Source organism: Lissotriton helveticus, chromosome 6, assembly GCF_964261635.1.
Source record: "Lissotriton helveticus chromosome 6, aLisHel1.1, whole genome shotgun sequence".
Lineage (NCBI taxonomy): Eukaryota > Metazoa > Chordata > Amphibia > Caudata > Salamandridae > Lissotriton > Lissotriton helveticus.
Genome location: NC_136067.1, coordinates 1,838,643,713 through 1,838,665,187, shown reverse-complemented (window position 1 = coordinate 1,838,665,187; position 21,475 = coordinate 1,838,643,713). Strand labels below are relative to the sequence as shown.

General features: G+C 46.7%; 1 protein-coding gene across 1 annotated transcript in view; it reads left to right on the top strand.

Annotated features, from left to right (window-relative positions):
- LOC144761921 (serine/threonine-protein kinase Nek2-like) overlaps nt 1-21,475 on the top strand; it is a 121,820-nt gene that overhangs the window by 24,412 nt on the left and 75,933 nt on the right. Inside the window, exon 3 of the mRNA XM_078647118.1 lies at nt 16,353-16,593. Coding sequence (XP_078503244.1) covers nt 16,353-16,593 — 241 coding nt within the window. The remainder of the gene's footprint in view (nt 1-16,352; nt 16,594-21,475) is intronic.

The following is a 21,475-nucleotide window of genomic DNA, read 5'->3' as shown; positions in this document are numbered from 1 at the left end:
TATAATAAGATACCTCATTGCTAGGTTGACTGAGTGATTGGTTCACTTTTACAAACCAAGCACTGTGTAGATTGATGCAAAACCTTCGGTCCTGATGAATTGCCAAGCGATTCTTTACACAAGAGGCGAGAAACTTGTTGCAGGATTACACATTCCTAGACACCTCTGATCATTCTCATCGGCGGTGACACGTTTGATGATTTTAACTGAGACTAGTGAGCTCGCAGATTAAACTCATTTTGGAGCACCAGCTCTCCTCATTTTATCATCTCACACATTTCCTTATCACATCTACACAACCAGGCCCCAAACCCGCACTTCACCCACACAGCTTGGGAAAATGATCTCCGCCAAAGAGCCCCTCATAGGGTGCCTGTCTGGCATTGCAGTGCCGGCCTGACTAGGAGCAAGTTATATGATTAAGCATGACCCCCAACCAGGTGTGTGAGCCCCCCACTTCCCATTTTAGGAAACGCCTTGGATCTACTTCAGAGCAGGGTTGTTGACCAACCCAGCCTCTACTATTCTTTTCCCTCTCCTATAGGAACTGCATACTCCGTTGTTACAACACAGAATCATAGCCTCCTCTACAGGCCATCCCTACACGCACCCCTTCCTTCACAAAATTAAAATGCTGGTGTGAAGAGTAAAACCGTAATAGTGATCATGAACAAAAATACACACTAACTGCAAAATATATATATATATTTTTTAAATACTCAACTTTTTACAAGCTAACAAACACAAAATGCATGTCATTAACATCTGCAGCATTAACTAAGTATGTTGGTGAGTACAATGTGTAATCATTGAACTTACCAAGACTATCTTCTACCCAAAACTCTGCTATTGGCATATTTGTCATCAGGACTAACCTTTTTGTACCCCCATTTTTCTGCCTACATACTGTTTTGGATTGTGGCACTACTGAAAAAACCACTTGTTCCACGTTTTACTGTTTTCTTGCACCACTACATGAGCTTTACTACTTTCACTCGGACAGGGGCAGATAAGCCTGACAAGACCTTGCGGATAAAACCAGGTCTCTTTATCTTTACCCAGTCTTTAACCTAGACAGTCCTGTGATTGTTCTCAGTACTATAGTTCCCCTGCACTACAGTCCTTACATCCACTGCACTTGCTATTTTTACCACATCAAGTTTTCCTAGATAGCTGCTCTTTGTTTAACCTGGGCCCGCAGCCTTGCCTTCTCAGTAATGTTAAAGGGGATATGCCTGTACTTATGTTAATAGTACTTATAGAGCGCGCGATTACCCTTGGGTGTCCTGGCGCTAAGCACTGGGCCTCCTGGGAACCAGATGGGGTGTCACTGAGAAGCCACATCTTCAAGCTCTTCCGAAACATAAGATTTGGAGCATTTTTGAGAGCCGATGGAAGCTCATTCCAGGCTCTCGAAGCGCAGTAGATGAAACTCCTACCTCCCTAATTTACTTTTTCATCCTGGGAACTTGCGTTAATTTAGCACTGGCAGATCTCAGTGTTCTCCTGGGCACATACCATTGGAACTTTTGCCTGAGAAATTCTGGACCAGTACCGTAAATAGCCTTAAAGACTATACAAAGAGCTTTAAAGCGATCTTTGTTTTATCGGTAGCCAGTGAAACTTCCTGAGCTCGCCTTTGACAGAAGCAAATTTAGGGGGTACCAGACAGCATCCTGGCTGCTGCGTTCTGGACTAACTTTTTCAGATTCAGGTATAGACTATTACAGTAGTCCAACCGCGATGTTACTAGGGCCGTGACCACTGTCTTCAGATTGCTTTGTGTGAGGAAGTAATTTACTTTCCTTATGATTCTAAGAATCATAAAACAGGCTTAGGTCACCGGGCTAATTTGGTCCCCCATGAGAAGTCTATCATCCACAATTACCCCCAAGTTTTTAGCCTTCTGGGGTGGGTGTAGGACAGGTTCCCAATTCTTCTGGCCACCATTCTGGTGTCCACACCAGATTGTTCCCAAACTTTAAAACTTCGGTCTTATTTGAGTTAAGTTTTAAACAGTTGGAGGACATCCAGCTGGATATTGCACTCGTGGAAGCACCCCCCAGTCTTTCTTACCTCCCTTGCTTATTGACAACACAATTTGTGTTGTCCGCAAAGGAGGTGAGCTGGAAGCCAAAGGATCTAATATCTCCCGCTAGAGGTGCCACATATATATATTGAAAAGTGTAGGGCTCAAAGAAGAGCCCTGTGGCACCCTGCACGGGAGTGTAAATGGCTTAGATGAATTGCCATCCAGATCCACTGTTTGGGACCTGTCGGCTAGAAAAGACTGTTTCCACGCAAGTCCTTCCACACTAATCCCAGACAGCCGGTCCATCAAAAGTTTGTGATGGACCATATCAAAGGCCGCTGACCGGTCTAATAAAATCAGGACCGCACTTCCTCCTCCATCTACGGCTTCTCTTATTTCCTCCGTGGACTTCAGCAGAGCCAGCTCAGTGCTGTGGTCGGCCCTAAACCCATATTTTGAGGGGTCCAGAGAGTTGTTACGATGGAGATAAGCACGGAGTTGGATGTTAATCACCGTCTCCAGGTTTTTAGCAGGGAGAGGGAGCCGTGAAATAGACCTATAGTTATTGGGTTCTTTGGGGTCTAAATTCAGTTTTTTCAAAAGCGGTAGAACAGAGGCTACTTTCCAGATTTTAGGAAATATACCAGAGGCAAAAACATTATTAAGCACTGGAGTCGGGGCCATTCCTATCACCTCCTGGTATTTGATTAATGACCCAGGCAGGACAAGGATCACTGGGGGCTCCTGATCGAATCCGGGTCAAAACCCTGATTAATTCTGATACCCCCAATGCTAGAAATTGATCAAATGTTCTTTATGTCTTTGCTGTCCAGTCTATCATTGTTATTATCGAACTGTCTTCATTGACCTCAGAGAATGAGGAGAATATCACTTCAACTTTTTGTTTGAAAAAAGCGTTGATTTCGATACAAAATGAGGGGTTACTGTGACTTAGGACTGATGGATGTAGTCAGTTTTTTTATGGTAATTGAAAGTTCCTTGGAGTTGGACTTGGCCAGTGCAATCTGCATAGTAAAGAACTGTCTTTTAGCTTCAAATAAGCTTTGTTTGTAACTTGCTATGGATTGTTTATATTTCATTTGTCCGTATACTTTTTGCGCCAAACCCTTTCTAACAGTTTATATTCCAGTTTCTTGGCTCCAAGTTCTACAGAGTACCAGGTTGATGGTATAGCTCGGTTAGGAAGCCATTTTCTACTGGGGGCTAATGGATTGCAAGAAGCGGCAAGCCATTGATTGTAGTCGACAGCCGCAGTTTCCGCTTCAGTTGGAGGGGGTCGCATCGAGCTGCTAAGGGAATTATCAAATTTATTGATATCCAATTTTCCCCAGGCTCTGGTCATTATAGTCTGGTTTAGTTTTAACTGGCTGATTCCTGCCATCTTTAAGTTCGAACTGAATAGCACAATGGTCTGACCATGAAAGAGGGAGAACTAAAATACCGCCCAAGTCATGGTTGTTTGAATATATCCCATCTAGGGTATGTCCCTTTTCGTGTGTGGGAGTAGTCACCAGCTGATGTAGGCATCCAGCCTCCATGATTTGATCCAACTGATGTAGATCAGGGTCCGAGTGGTTATCTAAATGAGAATTAAAATCCCCCATGACTGTAAATGAATCTTGATACAGCCCTTCTTCGATTAAGGTACCCACTGTCTCCAGGAACCCTTTCTTGGGACCGGGAGGGCGATATAGCAGTTAACCTTTAAAAATCCTATGATTCATAGAGCAAGGCTAAGGCTTCAAATATAGTTGGAAATCGGGAAGAAAGTAGGTTTTAAGGAAACGTGATAAATTACCGCAAGACCTTCTCTTTTTTTTTTTTTTATATAACCTATCCAGAGTATAACAATGAAACCCTGGGGTTGTGTCCTTCACTAAGTCTGGTCCAGAAGCCGGATCTGTCCAAGCTTCTGTGATAAAGGCTAGTTTAATCTTGTTCCCCCAGTAACAAAGCACATTCTACGCTGTGTTTAATTAGGGATCTAGCGTTCAGTAAAACACATTTCAGATCACCTGACCTACTTAAGTTTGGCTTCTTGAGTGTTGTGATTCTAGCCTCATGTACAGTTAAGTTTAAAAGGTGGGGAAGTTGTGTCTGGCAGCTGGGGCAGGAAGCGCTTGCCATACCTCGCTAGATGATAGTCCTGGGATTTAGTGAACAACATAGTTCCCTTACCAGGATTCAGTTTGTGTAATTCCTCGATGGTATAGCTGGTTCGTTTTTGTTTTGGGGCCAAATGGCCAGGGGGACAAGCCCTGTGCTCGGACAGGCGCAGACTGGCTTGCCTTTGGCACGCCCGCGTCAGCATGCGGACTAAATGGCCCCGCTTTCATCAACTAGCCTCAGAGCACCACCAAGCCATCTGGTTCGATCCCTCCCTCTTCCCAGTGCAAATAGGCAGATTAAAAAGCAGTTTCAAAATAAATTGTGCAGAAGTTAAACAGTGAGGCGTAGTCCTTATTGCCCACAACATTACCAATTGCTTCTTTCCAATTACATACCCTGGAGTGAAAGCTGTAACTGGTCCTTGACGCGTTCACCCTCTCCACCAGACAATTACTGTGGGGATGGTACAGGAAGTTAAAATGTGCTCTATACCTGAATTTTCTTGAAAACCTTTCATTTACCTGGATACCAGTTGGGCTCCATTATCAGTCCATATATCCCCTGGGAATCCCTCTCTCAAACACTTCCTTGAAGAATCTAATCACTTCTAGTTATTCTTTTGAACCACAGCATATTTAGGTGTACTACCTGTAACCCAAAAGGTTCAAACACTTCAAATACCAATACTCCAAGGTCTACTTTTACCTGTGATGGGGTTGAAAGGAGATGGTGATGCCACTTGCAATTTATCACAAAGGACACACCTGCAACATTCTCAGACAACATTTTTAATAGCTTGGTCTACTTCAGGCCACCAAAAATCCTCCCTTACACTCCGCTTCATCCCAAGACACCCTTCAAAGAAAGGCGAAGTCCAACACTACTTTTCTATAGGCATCCCAGAACAACAAACTGTCCGCTCCTGCACATAATGCTGTCATCAATAGACCATTTCTCCTCCACTCTCTTATAAAGATTCAATACCTCTGGTATTCTTGATAATAGGCCAACTTTTCACCACAAAATGTGCACTACTTGTAACTCCTTGTCCGTTAACAGAGCTTACACCTGCTCCGACAAAGCTCCCTTCATGATGTTATTAACTGAACTCCCTACATACATCTGAGGATCATCCATCCCTTCCTGTAATGCTTCACTCTCCTCCTACGACAATCTAGAGAACATCCGCTGCATAACTTTGCCCCTGGCACATATTCCAGTTTGTAATGGAATTCATGCAATCTGTATTGCTATTTGGCAATATGTGGGGTAGCTCTACCCCCACTTTTTTGTGGTGAAAAGATACACCTAGGGTTTGTCGTCCGTTCTTCAAACTAATTCCTTACCCCTCAAGAAGTTCTTGAAATGTTGCGCACCCCTCACCTCATGGCCAAAGCCTTTTTCTCTATAGTAGAATATGTGTAATCTGCTCCCCTTAAGATTCTTGATACGAAAGGAATGGTTTCCTCTCCCATCATCCCTTTTTTGCATATGCACCACATCAAGCCTTACATTAGTAGCATCAGTGGAGATAATACACAAATCATTGTCAAAAGCATTAAGAGGGTGAGTTTTTTTTATTTCTTGAATAATTAAAAATTCCTTTCACGGGGGCGTGGCTTAGCCGGCAAGCATGACTGACACAGCTTAGGTGAGCTCCGTCCCCGCCAGCCGATCATCCGGCGAAATATCCTGGTCCTCCCCATCTGACAGCGGCCCCGATGGTAGCGCTGGATGCGTGGGGCTGCGGAGCTCTGCTGGATATAATTTGCACCTGGTCGACGCAGCGGTGAGCGAGTGAGGGCCGGTAGATGCGGCGCGGCCTGAGTGGCCTCCTGGAGCCGGGGACCTAGAGTTTCGTGACCCCGGGGTGCGGCGCACGGAGGCGGCCGGGACCCAGCCGGAAGATGGCGGCCCCAGTGACGCTTGAGGTGAGGGGCTGCGAAGCTCCGCTGGGTGTGATGTTTCCTCTTTCCCCTGTTATCCATGCCTTCCCCTTTAAGATGTGTCATCCTTCCCTACATTCCAAGTTCTAAGAATGTACCTAGTAGCATCTTTCCAAAGAAAGAACTTGTTGAGTCTATAAGCAAAGTTAAAGAACCGACTAGTAAGGAAGAGCTTCATACCTTCTTAGGTATGGTAGAATTTTATGGGAAGTTTATTCCCAATTTTGCTGATAAAACACACAATTTGAGAAAATTAACGGCAAAGAATGTTGTATATAATTGGTCTCCTGAATGTAAGAGTGAATTTGAGTGTATTAAGAGAGTTGAGCAAAGCCCCTTCTCTTCATGCGTTTGTTCCGGGCCTTCCCACTGTGTTATTCACCGATGCTAGTGATAAAGGCCTAGGTGCCGTGTTGGTCCAAAAGAGAGATGGTAAAGACTACCTCATTTGTTGTTCTTCCCGGTGCCTTAAAGGGTCAGAGTCTAATTACTCTGTAATAGAGAAGGAATCGCTTGCAATTTTCTGGGCCTTGAGAAAGTTTAAGAATCTTGTTTGGGGGACGAAAGTATGTGTGCTATCTGATCATAAGCCTTTAAGAGAGGTGTTTTCAAAGAAGGGTCTCGATGCCATTTCCTCAAGAATCAGGAAGTGGATTGTTTCTTTGCAGGAATTTGAGTTTGAAGTAGAGTATATTCCTGGGATTGCTAACAGGTCGGCTGATTGTTTATCTAGATTGGTTGACAGTGAGAATGTTGATCTTGATGACTTTTGTGAAATTGATGAGGGCACCAATGTGTGTGAAATAACTGATGGTGCAATTGCTGAAAATGAATGGAGGTTAGAGTTGGGAAAAGATGAAGAGATTTCTCAAGTTATGCTATCTTTAATGAATAAATCTCGTTTGTCCAAACCTTGGACGTTAGTTTCAGATGAACTCTCTGTATATGATGGGTTGTTGACACGAGGTACTAAACTTGTTCCTCCCTCTTCTCTTAGAAATAAGTTGTTAGCTCATGCCCATTGTGGTCATTTGGGTATAGTAAAAACCAAAGAGTTTCTACGTATGCAATTTTGGTGGCCAGGCATGGATCTTGAAATCGAAAGAATGGTTAGAGAGTGTCCTGAGTGTTGTTCAAGCGATAAGATCCTGAAGACTAAACAAATGCCTTTGGTTAAGAGGGCTTTACCTGATCATCCTTGGGATGAGGTTGCTATTGACATTGTGGGTCCTTTATCTGGTATTGCCGATACTCCCTATCTCATCGTTTTAATTGATCTTTATTCAAGATGGATTGAAGTCTCTGCTGTCAGAGAAATTACCACTGATTCCATCATTAAGTTCTTGGAACCTCTGTTTTATAAGGAAGGTTTTCCAAATAGTCTTCTGTCTGACAATGGTCCCCAGTTCTGTTCCTCAGTCTTTGTTGATTTTCTAAAAAAATGTGGAGTTTCCCATAAGAAATGTTCACTATATCACCCGGAGTCTAACGGTGCAGTAGAGAGGGTCAATAAAACTCTGAAGGAGTCAATTCAACTTGCCCGTGCTTCTGGTCTGAATTGGAAATCCACTCTCCAAGACAGGATAAATACTTATCGCTTTGTTCCCCATTCTTCTACTGGGAGGTCTCCTTTCGAACTATTTAAAGGTAGAATTCCCAATACTTTGTTGTGTCCTGGGTGGATGTGTCTAAACAAAGGTTTGGTGGATAATGATATAGGTGAGTGGAGAGCAAGAGAACTATCCATGCAGGAAGCACGTAAAATATATTTTGACAAGAAGAAAAGTGTGGGTTCTCTGGAGATCAAGATCGGTGATCTTGTAAAAATAAAGACGCCAGTTGGGCGCAAACCATGGTCCAAGTACACTAATGTTAGAGCGGTTATCAAGGTATTCAGAAATGCTGTGAAGACCGAAGACGGAAGAATCTGGAACAAGAGTCGTGTTGTACTTGTTAATCCTAAATCATTTGTTGATTCTTCTAGTTGTGATACCAGTTTGTGCAATAATTTTCTTTCTCCTTCCAATTCCCTATCAGACAGGCTACCCTCTCCTCCTACAAGAAGTCAAAGAGTTCGTAGTGCTCCGTATCACTTGAAAGACTATGTTTAGTCTACATTACTTTTGCTTGTATTGCCTAATGTAGTTATCACCTTCATTTTGTAAAGAAGGGAGATGTGTGATGTTTCCTCTTTCCCCTGTTATCCATGCCTTCCCCTTTAAGATGTGTCATCCTTCCCTACATTCCAAGTTCTAAGAATGTACCTAGTAGCATAATTCTCTTTTAGGCAGTTACTTGTGGCTGTTTATGGATGAGGTTTTATTAAACCCACTCTGCTCTACAGAAACGACTTTTCCTTCATTATTTGATACTTAAATGAACAACATTATACTGGGCACGACGGACACCAAGCTGACCGGCGAGTGAGAGCCAGCGGCCGCGGCGCGGTCCAGGCGTCCTGAGGCCGGGGGCCTCGAGTTTCGTGACGCTGTGACTTGATGCACGGAGGCGGCAGACACCCAGCTAGGGGCGGCGGCCCGGCTGAGTGATGTGCCTAGCCCGATACATCTGGGGGAAGCTTGGTCCAGAATCGAGGGGTGCCGGGGCCTGCCACCAGGGGCCCCACAGGAGACTGCAGAGCAACGCGGCCGGACCAGTGAGCGGGAGACGCGCTGCCGCAGCAGACCAGTCCGGCAGGTACTCTTCTCCCCCCCCTTTCTCCTTGGCCCCAGGGTGGTTAGGGGCAGAGGGCCAGAGTGCGGGAAGGCCCCGGGCGATCAAACTGGGTCATAGGGCCCGAGGCAGCAGTAGTAGCTGGGGACCTTGACCCCCCGTGCAGCCCAACGGTGCGTAGGAAAAAGAGGCCCGGGGCCTGGCAGTGGAGAGCACTGGCCAGATACCATCGGGGAGCCCCAACAACAAAGACTATTGTGGAAGATTTGGCAGCCCTCTATTGCGGCTATGGACCAAGGGGGACCCCACCAGACTGCAGCGTGAGGGCCAGACGAGGGTTGGCAGCGAGGGAGCCTTGGCTGAGGGGCGCAGGAACCCCAGTTACACACATCACTGCGGGGCCTGACCTAGAGGGGTGCAACCGGGGCGGACTGAGGCTGTAGGGCGGTGCCTGGCCCAACTCATCGGCGGTCTGCTCGGACCGCCGGGGGGGGGGGGGCCCTGAGGACATTTGCACAACCCATCAATCATGACTCGCGGGGCAGGAGGAGGCGGAGGTGGCCCTAAACAAGGGCCCATAGATGAGTTCACAGGCCCGGGTGGCAGCATGGGGGCCTCCGGAGGATCCCAGGCGGCTGGACCGGATAATGCGGCACTGATGACAGCAATCACCTAATCCCGGGACGCACTGGACGCCAAAATTGGGGCGTTGGGAGCAGATGTCTCGCTCCTTCGCCAAGACCTGCGGAATGCGGTCTCCCGCATCAGAGGCCGAGGCTCGGATATCCGGGGTAGAGGATGATGTGGTGACTCAAGCGCAAGGTGGTTGCCCTGGAGTCCACGCAAAACGGCCTGGCGCTGCGGGTGGAGGGCGCAGAAGGGCGCAACAACCTCCGCTTTGTAGGACTGCCTGAAGGTTGTGAGAAGGGAGATATGGAGGGCTTCTGACGCAGTGGCTTGAGAGCTGGGTCCCTCCTGAAACACTGTCCGGTTGCTTCGTCATAGAGCGCACCGGGCCCTGATGCAGAAGCCGCCGGAGGGAGCGAGGCCGCGGCTGGTGATTGCGAAGCTTCTCAACTACCATGACAGGGATGTGATCCTTAAACAAGCCAGAGCGAAAGAACCCCTGCGATTTGAAAATCATACGATCCTGATCTTTCCAGACTATACCCGCTTGGTGCAGCAGCGCCAATCCTTTACGGCGGCAAAAGCGCGTCTGCGAGACCAAGATACAATATGCACTTTATCCAGCCCGACTGAGTCATATTCCAATCTCGTACGCACTTCTTTGACTCCCCGGAGGATGTGTTTCTGTGGACGGATGAACTTAGACCAGTAAAAGTGCACACTCCTCCGGGGCGAGACTCCGATTCCTCACATGATGATGCGCAGGCGAGATCTTCCCGACGCAAAGGCAATTGGAGGTCCCGCTCACGACAGCGATCCAGGTCAAGTACAGCTTCGGCGACGGGAGCGGCTGAGAACCAGAAGGGCTCGTGAGGGCGCCTAGAGCCCAAATGGTGGACAATTTAACTTGATTTTCTCCTTTCCGGGGAGAGTGCTTGCAGTGAGAGCGGGGGGACTGTCATGTGCGAGACCGGGTGAGCGTTTGGGGGTGCCTGCAGATGGGGAGGAGTACACGGGCGGGGGGGGGGGGTTCTTCTCCTCAGGTGAGGGTGGGGAGGAGTGAATGTTGAGGGAGTTAATTTCGGTTATGGGGATCCATTGGTGGGGTGGGGTGGGTTGTTGGTCCCAGGTTGGGGGCTGAAACCGTGCTGCACCACGACAGATACTTCATTGTTTCTTGAGGTATGGGGTGGGGGTTGGGGGGGGGGGGGGTTTGAGGAGTTAGTGGGAGTTGGGTTGGGGGGGACTGCACGACTTTGAAGCAATTGAGATGGAGGCTTGAAGCGCACATAGGTGGCGAGTGTCGTGGATGCTGGTTGCCAACGATCAATGATGAGCCAGGATAGGGGGACTGCTGGACCGGGGGCCACGCTTCGAGTCGAAAGTGGGAATGTGAGAGGAATACTGGATAAGATTAAGCGGGGAGCGGTCCTAAAACAGGCCAAAAGAGTGGGGGCGGATGTTATGCTGCAAGAAACACATCTCCTAGGGACTAAGACATTATGCCTTCAGCGCTTTGGCTATGGTCAGGTTTTTCATGCCTGGTTTGCCAGGGGTTGCAGGGGCGTCGCTATCCTAGTACATCGCAGAGTCGCATATGTACACCAAGCACTGGTTAGACCCGCAGGGTCGATACATATTTATTCAGGGAACGCTTGGGGAAGAGGAGGTAGTGTTTGGTTGTGTGTATGCCCCGCCCCCCTTGCAGTGGTCCTTGGTGGAAAAAATCTTCACGGTATGGGCGGATATCCCGAATGTATTGGCTGTCATTGGGGGTGACTGGAATGATGTCATGGATCAGGCACGTGACCGATACAGACCGGGGCGGGGGGTGGCAGCATCTGGGCACTCCAAATTGCAGGACATGTCCAGGAATTTGGGATGGGTGGATACATGGAGACACATGCATGGCACACAGTGAGAATACACCTTCCTCTCAGCAGTTCATCACTCGTTCTCTAGGCTGGACTAAATCTTTGTCCCCCTGGCAGCTCAGGGTAGGGTAGAAGCTGCAGATATTTTGCCGCGGGGACTATCAGACCATTCCCTGGTAGTGGTCTCTTTGGGACTGGATCGGAGGCGGCAGCAATTTCGTTGGCGCTTATCGGTCTGGCACTTGCAGCTGGGAGATTACCAGGCCCACATGTGGAAAGCTATAGCGCACTATTTGGCGGAGAATGCTAGGACGGTCGAATAAGGCGACGCTCTGGGAGGCCATGAAGCCCACATTGAGAGGCATAGATATAGCATGGTGTGTGGCTGCCAAAAGGTGGCATAGGGAGACTCTGGTACAAGCGGAGGCAACCATACGGGATTTAGAGCGGCGTTGTGGCTCAGGGGAGGAGGATCGGACGCTAGGGCAGCTACTGCTGGTGCAACAGTCTTACGCCTCACTGCTCCTAGATGAGGCGCGACAGGCATGGCTGGCGACCCGCAGCAGGGTGTACCAATGGGGGGAAAAATCTGGGACGATGCTGCCTAGAATGTGCCGGAGCCAGCTTCGTGCTCAAACCCCTCCGGGAATACTGGATGAGTCCGGCGTCCTGATCACTGATCCGGTGTTGCTTTCGGAAGGCTTTGCGGCCTATTATGCCGACCTCTACTCCCCACATGAATGCATTGGAGAGGATTTAATTGATAAGTTCATAGCGGACCTGCGGGCGCTCTCAGATGAGGCCCGCGATAGCCTCGATAAACCCTTAACCGAGGAGGAGCTGGGAACCGCCCTTGGGGAACTGAATACGGGAAAGGCTCCTGGCCCAAACGGCTTCCCTAGTGAATTCTTCAAGAAATTCCATCTTCAGCTAGGAACCCACTACAGAGCGGTGGTAGAGGGGGCTCGGGAACTAGGATACCTGCCCCAAGATTGGAGACACGCCGAGGTTGTGGTCTTTCATAAACCCGGTCGGCCTCCTGAGCAATACGCGTCGTATCGCCCGATCTCTTTATTGAATGTAGAGGCCAAAGTCCTGGCTAAAGCTCTGGCCAATAGACTGTTGCCATACATTTACGACCTCATCCATCCGGACCAGGCTGGCTTTATGCCCAAGCGGGCGACGCGGCACAATATCAGGCGGGCCAATGTCGCAGTAGCGGCGATTCAGTCGTCCGGGGTGCAGGCAGCACTATTCCTGGCAGACATGGATAGGGCATTCGATTCCTTCAGCTGGACGTATCTCCTCGTTACTGCCGCAGCTAAACATAGGGCCTGTATTTTTGTCATATGTGAAATTGCTCTATGCGGACCTTACAGCCTCGGTTCGGGTGGCAGGGGCGGTGTCATCGACCTTTCCTATCCAGAGGGGCACCAGACAGGGTTGTCCCCTCTCGCCCTACTTGTTTGCCTTAGCCATGGAGCCCCTGGCTGCCTGGGTCCGCATTGACGCACAGATGAGAGGCTTTGAGTGGACCACTAACCTATCTGACCGCATCGCACTTTATGCGGACGACGTCTTATTTTTCCTCACTGCCCACAAGTCTGGGCCGCGCCTCATGTGCATTCTACAGATTTTTGGGGAGACGTCTGGCTTATACATGAATCCACGTAAGTCCACCCTCTGGGTGTTGGGAAAGGGCCCACAGGTTGGAGATTGGGCGGCGGAGATCCAACAGGCCACAGGATGAATTAAATACCTAGGGGTTTTCCTTACCAGAGTTCCAGCCATCGCTTGGGAGCGTAATGTGGTGCCGGTTTGGGAACGGACATAAGCGGATCTCAAGGTGTGGTCTCGTATGCCGCTGACCATATATGGCAGGTCGGCGATCTTTAAGATGGTAGCCCTACCCAGGCTGCTATACCAACTACAGAACCATCCATACCCGATCCAACCCGCATAGTTTAAGCGAGTAAACGCGATCTTGGGTCAGTTCCTCTGGGAGGGTGCCTCCATCAGGGATCTTGGGTCAGTTCCTCTGGGAGGGTGCCTCCATCAGGGTGGCGCTGCGCACGTGCTTTCGCTCTACATACGGAGGGGGACTGGCGACATCAGACGTCCTTTCATACTACCAGGCGTCCCATCTTCTTGTTCTAAATGATTGGTGGTATGGAGATAGGGGTGACCCGGCCTATGCGCTGGAGAGGCTGCTGATGGAGCCACACACACTACACACACTGTTATATGCTCCAAAGCAACGAGGGGCCTTGCCGATGGCGACGCAGGTCGTTTTTGATGTTTGGCGGCGAGCGCTGAAGCGGATGGGGTGGTGGCAACCCTGACAGAGGAGACTCCCCTCTGTCACAACGGCCGCCTTCAAGGCCTGGCTACTCTGGCGGGATTTGCGGGTTGGGATGCCATCGGCATCTCTAAACTGGGTGATGTTATGACCGGGACGACGCTTAAGTCGTTCCAGGAGTTGAGATGAATTTGACATGCCGCATACAGTTTTTCGGTACTTCCAATTTCGCCATGCCCTTGCTCCGGATCTGGAGGGTCTGAGGTCCCTCCCTGAGTTTAGCCCACTGGAGGCCCGTGTCTTTATGGGGGAATTAAATACCAAACAAATATCACGCATCTATCAATCTTTGATCATACACTGCTCCTCTGATTTATGCTCCCTTAAGGAGAAATGGGAGGAAGATGTCGGACCGCTGGAGGAGGAAGATTGGAATGAGGCACTAGCAAATTCTAGAGGCGCGGCCATCTCGATTCGCCTCCGGCTGATCCAATTTAAATACTTTCATAGGGTGTACTACACGCGGCAGAGGCTATGGAGAGCGAGACTCATTGCGTCCCCAGATGTTGGCCTAATATTTTCCATGAGGTGGCCTACGTGTGAGTTGCTGCCAGAATTTTCTAATATTCCCCGAAGTATAACAGTACTTTCACTTTTTTTATTGCACTCTTCAGGTGTGCCTGTCAATGACTGCTGATGCAGGCTAGGTTTAACAATGTACTGCAATTTAAATTTGACTATTTCAATTTCCGCAATGCACAGTTGTCTGTCACAGTTAATGGTTGTATTTATTATGCCAATTCTAATACCAGTGTGCTTGTAGCAGAAGAACAGTTCAGGCCAGTTATTATAGCAACTCATGAAAATTAAATTCCTTCCAATCCAATATGGCCGCTATGTTGCACATGTGATGCATGTTTCTACAGGCAATGGTTGAAACTGTGGGAGGGTTTCCAATCACACAAAATGTCCACTAGACGTGAGTGTTAAAATTCCTTCATCGATTTGAATGTGCCCGGTACTTTCTCGCGGGGCATAGTGCTCAGTCCTATGGCGGTAGTGCTAGAGCAGCTGGTTAATTGACGTGCATGCGTTGAAGAATAAAGTATTGTGATGGCAAGTGCGTAACTGCTTTGGAGCAATTCACTCTGGCAGGCACCCACATGTTTGGGCTCTGCTAACTTTAAGTTTCCGGGCTCTGAAACCTGGCACTTGGCCTGTTGCTTCAAATGCTTACTTTTCTCTTGAGTGAGTCCAGCGATCTCCAAGAAATCCCGAATATTCAAATTGGTCATGGTTTCAGCCAAGGTATACTGTCGGTCCACTGCCGTTGCAGGTGCCCGCAGAGCATATAAACTAGCTGTGTAAGACAAATCAGTTATGCATAATCTGGGCATTTAAGTGAAGCCTAATGTCTGCAATGGGTGGTGCTGCCGGCGATTGGTTGTAGTATTTCAGTTTTAATTATTGGCGAGGAGAATCTCCCCAATAGGCTGCTGCACAAAAATAGACTAGTGGAGACTGGGGAGCCATAGCTATGACTACTGCAAAAGTAGCAATTGCCTGACTCTAGTCCAATAAGGACCAGTCCTTAATTGGTGTCTAAAGAATTGTACAAAGCAAATATTGAAGGTTGGGGACCATTCTTGGTATCCTTATTTGACCACTTGTAGCAAGAAGGTCCCTGCCTCTTGTAAATTAGATTATAAAGGGAATCTCACCTGACCAGGCAAATTATTGCCCGCTATCCTTGCTGTACTTGGCTGGTGAAAGTGTATTGAAATTGCTCCAGAATTGGCTAAAAGTCTGGGTGGACTGTATTAATGTACTCATGGTGATCTATATATTAGTTCAAGGAAGGGTGGGCACTTTTGAGGAGGTGCTGATCGGTATCCAGTACTGTAGGCTAAAGAATGCCTTGTTCGTGGCTTTTATAGCTTTCAATTGTGTATTTGACTGACTGCTTTTTGCTCCGGATTGTGCTTGGTGTTGGCATGCTAAATCGTCTGCTTGCATGCACATAAAACCTACATGAAGCCACTAGGGTGAGCAAGGGAATGTGACCATTGAAAGTTCCATAGGGCAGCAGGGATTTGCCAAGGATGGTCTTGTAACTATTACGGTTTAGTCTGTTACGGTGCCTAGCGAACTTGAATCTGGACACCCATTATTTGGGTGGTGATGTTATACTGTTCTCAGAGTTGCACGTGATGCTGTGCTATCACTAATTTTTAACACTAAACCTTTATGGGTTCTGGAGTAGCGTCTTACTCGCGAGAAGCGCTTCAACACCCATCCGTGGTAACGGGTGATACATGAATGCAAACTTTCTTTCCTTTTATCCCTCTGCTATCCTTCTCACTACAAATAACTGACTAATATCCAACACTCACATTACTTTCCTATTTCGCCATACTAATTCAGCACTAATCCTTTATGGGTTTCCAGATTAGCGTGCTTCAACGCCATCAGGGGTAACAAGCGCTATATACATACAAACTTTTTTTTCCACTCTTCTATCCTTATGCTATCCTTCCGAATCCAAATAACTGACTAACCTATCCACCCTTAAAATTTACTTGCATCGTTCACTGTACTAATTCAACACTAATCCTCCATGGGTCCCGGAGTAGCGTGCTACCCGCCGAAAAAGCGCTTTGACGCCTCGTCCAGGGTAGTAAGCGTTATATAAATGAAATTACAATGGGAGTGCTAAATATGGGGTCTTTTTTAAAAACTGTTTTTCTTTCTTTTTTCTTTCCCCTTTACAGCTGCTACATGGATGAAGACTTCATACTTCGTGTATTTGCACAGCTGACTTCAGCATTAAAAGAGTGTCATAAACGAACATTTGGAGGCACCACTGTTCTTCACCGTGATTTGAAACCAGCTAATATTTTCCTTGATGCTAAACAGAATGTGAAACTTGGTGATTTTGGATTGGCTAGGATCTTGCGCCATGACTCCAGTTTTGCCAAATCATTTGTTGGCACTCCCTGTTACATGTCTCCTGTAAGTATGCGAGATACCCTTTTCTGTTTGTCATTTTTGTTAATTTTCTGTCTCAAAATTATGAAACTATGGTAAAATGCTGCTTCACTATGAAAAGGATATTATTGATGGTTAGCCTATTGGTTAAAAAAAAGTTGCTCGTCTTAAGCTAAATGCTTAAATGGCTTGATCTGCAGCTTCTCCACTAGTTTTTATTCATCCCCCGTTTCTGAAGTAACACGCCCCTATCCACCGACCCTTCTGTATATTCTGTTTAGGGATGTCCTGCATAATAAGCCATAATTGGAAAGCTTTGTAGAACCAAGTTGTACTTTTTAAACTGCTACCCATTACAGTACACATTCTCAAGTTTCAGGCAGCAGGCTTTTAGAGCTCTGCTACTTTTTTTTTCTTCTTGGCAATCTTTCCTCCGTGTCTCAAGGCAGTTGAAAGCAGGGATTCTTAATAATTGCCTCATGCTTTCTATATTTTTGTCTGTTTTGCCAGTTTTGGTTTCAAACTGGACTGTGGTACTAATGGCCCGTTATTATAGGAACGAGCAGCAGTAGCACATCATATTGTAGAAAGCGGCTATTTTAGGCATAGTCATCTGTCTTTGCATTTTAACACCTTCACCACCAACCAACGTGAAAACTGCTAGGGAGCTTTACTCTCTGGCTGAATTGTTTCTTTGCTGTTGGGCGAGTCCTGGAAACTGTAACGAGGATTATCTTTGCCTGAGACCTATGGCTTGATTTCCAGCACGTGGGTGGGACGGAGAGGACTGCCACGTTGTTTCCTTTGCCGCTGGGGGCTCAAAGTTCCATAATCATGTAGGGATCATCACCTGATAGTTATCAGACCCTCATAAGGCATGAGCTAGTCCCAAACTGTGCGAAGCCCAGGCCCGTCCGCAAGGAGGGCAGGGCTACCACCTTGACGTCTGGGTATTACAGGTACTGTTTGCCTCTTTTTAGATGGACTTCTATTACGTGCTAGTTATATTTTGTTTAACTTAAGTTTGTTATAATTGGGGAAAAGAGAAGCCACTGACTGCCTTCCACGCAGTCCGTCAAAGGCTCCAAGCTCTCAACTGGAAGTGCTGCATGGGTGGCCTAAAGTGATGCCACATTGGATCATATCAATGCTCTAATTGAGGAGGTTGCGTTTTCATTGGCAAAACAAAGGACCTAATGAGGGGGATCGGCTTGCAAGAACTGCTCCAATTTTTTAAAAATAAATATAAAGGTTTAGGCAAAAGTTAATAGGAATCCTGCAATTTTACCGTTGTCACAATTTATGATTCAAGCGAGAGTGAATCATTCTTCAATGCAGTCTACTGGCTCTTAGGGGTGATGTATGCATCACTGTACCTTTTGGAGCCTGTGATAATTTGTCCTTGCCATTTTTCTGTTTTAGCTGATAACCAATCTGACCCTGTTCTTAGTCCAACCAGTCATTGTAGTGGCAACGGCGGGACTGGTGTTATCGATCCTCTAGTGGCAGTCCCACCAGGATTCATGAGAAAAGGGGAAGTGGGTTAGTTAGATTTTAACCAACTAGTGGCTCTTGTCAAAAGTCTCTAGAAAGAAATTCTAGATCTAAAATCACAAGTGGCAGTATTGAAGAGAAATGTCGAGAGCTTAGTCCTCAAACCCACTGCCAACTCCAAGGGAGGGGGTGGAATCGGCGAATTTTCTCAATAGACTTTAGACCTCATTAATTGAGCCCATCTGCTGATGAACTGCTAATGTTGTCTCAGGACTGAGGCCACACGCCCCAAAACAATTCCCTGGCTGCACCAGGATTGGATAATATTTGTAGAGTGCTTATACCTGAAGGCTCCTTTTAAGTGATGAGACCAAGAGAAGTATAGGCCAGGAGAGTCCCAGCTTATTGGCATTGTACATGCAATGGGCTTGTTTACCAGCTCCTTATCACAGCAGTCTGCAAACCCTTCTAACAAGGGACCCCATCTTAGGGGGTCAGGGCTTGGGAATTTTGATTCCAAGTAATGTTTACAAGATTAATGTGCCTACGTTGGGCACAGGGTTCATTGATTTTGAGTATTCACTTTCAAACAGATGCTTACACCTCAAAAGATCCATCCACCGTTCTTACTCTGTTATCCACTGATAATTGGTGCTAGCAGATTTAGCGATCCTTCAAATAGAACTGTTCATTACCTTGAGTTAAAGCTCCGTGGCCAACATTTAATTGATGGAATCGTGGGCCTTGGTCTGTGGAGAAATCCTCCCATAAACACCCATATTCAGTTTAAACTAAAACCACCATGTCTAAATCCTCTTGCCCAGCATTTCAATCACTCACTACTTTGATAGGGACCAAATGAAGACCTGTAGGGTTAATTGACCTATACCTATTCTCTCTGCTTTTACAGCTAGCAGGTATGGTGTAGGACAGATTGGAGTATATGCCAGATAGGAGTACGGTAGGAGATTTTTGGTACAGTTGTTCCAGAACTAGTATTGCATCCTAGTGATACGCACCAGGAATTAGACCACAATAGTATGATTATATCTTGCAATATTGCAAGACTAAAGTAAACCGGGTGACCCAGATTGGGGTAGTTTTATGGATCACTTTGATATTTGCCTTTTACAGGATACGTGGCGTCTGGAACCTGCCTATAGGGCTGGTTGCATGCATTTTTTCACACTTGCCAGAAACACAGTGGAGGGCTGCTCTTCGGGGGCTGAGGGGGTCGTTTACTATATGGGTTAAGTTCTCATTGGTTGTGTGTATCTATACCTACACTATTTGGGTTCCCCAGATATCATTGGTATCGCCCTTTGGAATAAGGAGCAGGGACTTATCCACTCGTTTTATCTAAAAATTGATTATAGTAACGGTCTCTATCAGCCTTCAAGCTCAGTATCTATACAAGTTGCACGTCCTTCAGAATTCGGCGGCCAGGCTCCTTTTGGATCTACCTAGGCATCTTTCGGTTTCCGCTCCTCTGAAGGATCTCCATTGGTTGAGCCCTTTTCCTGACCTATAAGGCTCTCCATAATTCAAGACCCTGGTTTCTCATAATGGCACTATCTGGGTATATACCCTCAAATTTAAGATCAGCAGGCTCTTTCAGAGCAAACTATCAGATTCAAAAAATCTAAATGGGGTGTCAACAGCTTCGTGATTAGAGCCACGACAGGCTTGAATCTCCTCCCACTGTCTCAGATCAGCTCCCTCCCGGTCTCAATTTAGGAGACGGCTGAAAACCTGACTTTTTAATCCATGATTTCACCTCCAGCCCTCTCGCCACTTCTGCTTCAACACCAAGACACCCTCTGGTATTCGCTGCGTTTTATAAATAATTTTAACTTAACTAACTTATTTGTATAACATTTAGAACCGGGGACAAGTGGAGCAAGAGAAACTGCCCCGCTGTAAGATTTCTGGGGGTGATTTTGACATTCATGATGCCCTAATCATCACAGGTGATTTTAACACTACAGATGAACCCTTAGACCATAATGGTTATTCTCCTTTGGTGGTGGAAGACTTTGACCACCTCCTACCTCCCAGTGAAGCGGCGCATTGAAGCTTCTTGCCAATTAATGGCTGTCATTATGTCATTATCCTATGGCCTTCTGACCTGTAATGTCCGGACTAAATCTGACCTTCAATCCCAGCACACTTTAACAGGCCAGGATTCTATAGCGGAGTTTATGTTCTAGTCTCTTGCTTTATGGAGCTTTGTTAGATTTGGTTTGACTGACTGGACAGTGATCATAATGCTTTTAATTGTACTATGGGAGGTTTTTGTAGTGTGACAAGAGGCCCCTTTCTGATCACTTAATATCAGACCAGCCAATAATAAGTGTACTCTAAAATTGGCTAGTGTATCTACTAATTCTGTGATTTTTACTTTTATAAAAGGTGCACTAAACGTTGCATCGAATGAGATGCTTTAGATCCAGTCTAGAATTGTTGCAGTCTCCAAAATTCACCATGCTTTTTACTGCAGTCTGCAATAGCTTAACTCTGGCTATTTGGAAGACCTTTCCTCTTAATATGCAAAATCCATGCTGGTTTAATAGTGTAGCATGGCCAAAACTGATTTATCGGCTGTACTCCAATCTGGAAAAGGAGATTTGAAAAGGCAAAAAGGGCCCAATACCAAAAAATCCAGAACCGGCTTGTCTGTCCTGGGACTTAAAAATTTGGGGCTGTATTTTTGAAGCCTCTAAGATGCAGGAAAGAAATACAATTTTGGGAACTTGTCGCTAATTGGGGTCAGTGTGTATAAATTATCCCCTAAATAACTTTATCCACCCAAAGGTATGGTGGCAGCACTTTACCGATCTATATGCTGAAGTGAGGTTCCTCTAGCCTTAAATTAAACTATAGTGACAGGGAACTTGTTGCCCACATGTTTTGTATATTGAGCCTGGTGTTACTAGGAATGCCATAAATAGTATCTTGCCAGGCAAGGCAGCTGGTCCAGATTGGATTCTGAGTGACCTTTTTAACGATGACTTAGATCATCGGACCCTATATTTTAATAAGCTGGCAAATGCATTAGTGAGTGTGCAGATCCCCACTTCCTGGAAAGAAGCCGGAATAGTCCCACTAAAGGCTCCAAAGATTTGCCACTAAATTATAGACCTATAAGTCTTATTGACGCAATGGTATCACCATCCCTTTGGATCTCCAGGCGGAGTTCAGGAAGGGTGTTAGGAAGTGAAGTTTATGACACTAGTCTGAAACTGGTCCTCCAAGCGGCCCATGCTTTAAAATATTTGGATCTGAAAACTGCGTTACATTTAGTTCAGTGGTGCAAACTATGGGGAACTCTAAGGCAGACGGGGGGGGGGGATTACTCAGCCACTATTGGATCTCTTAATTCAATTGCATATGCACAAGTAATATGGGGTCA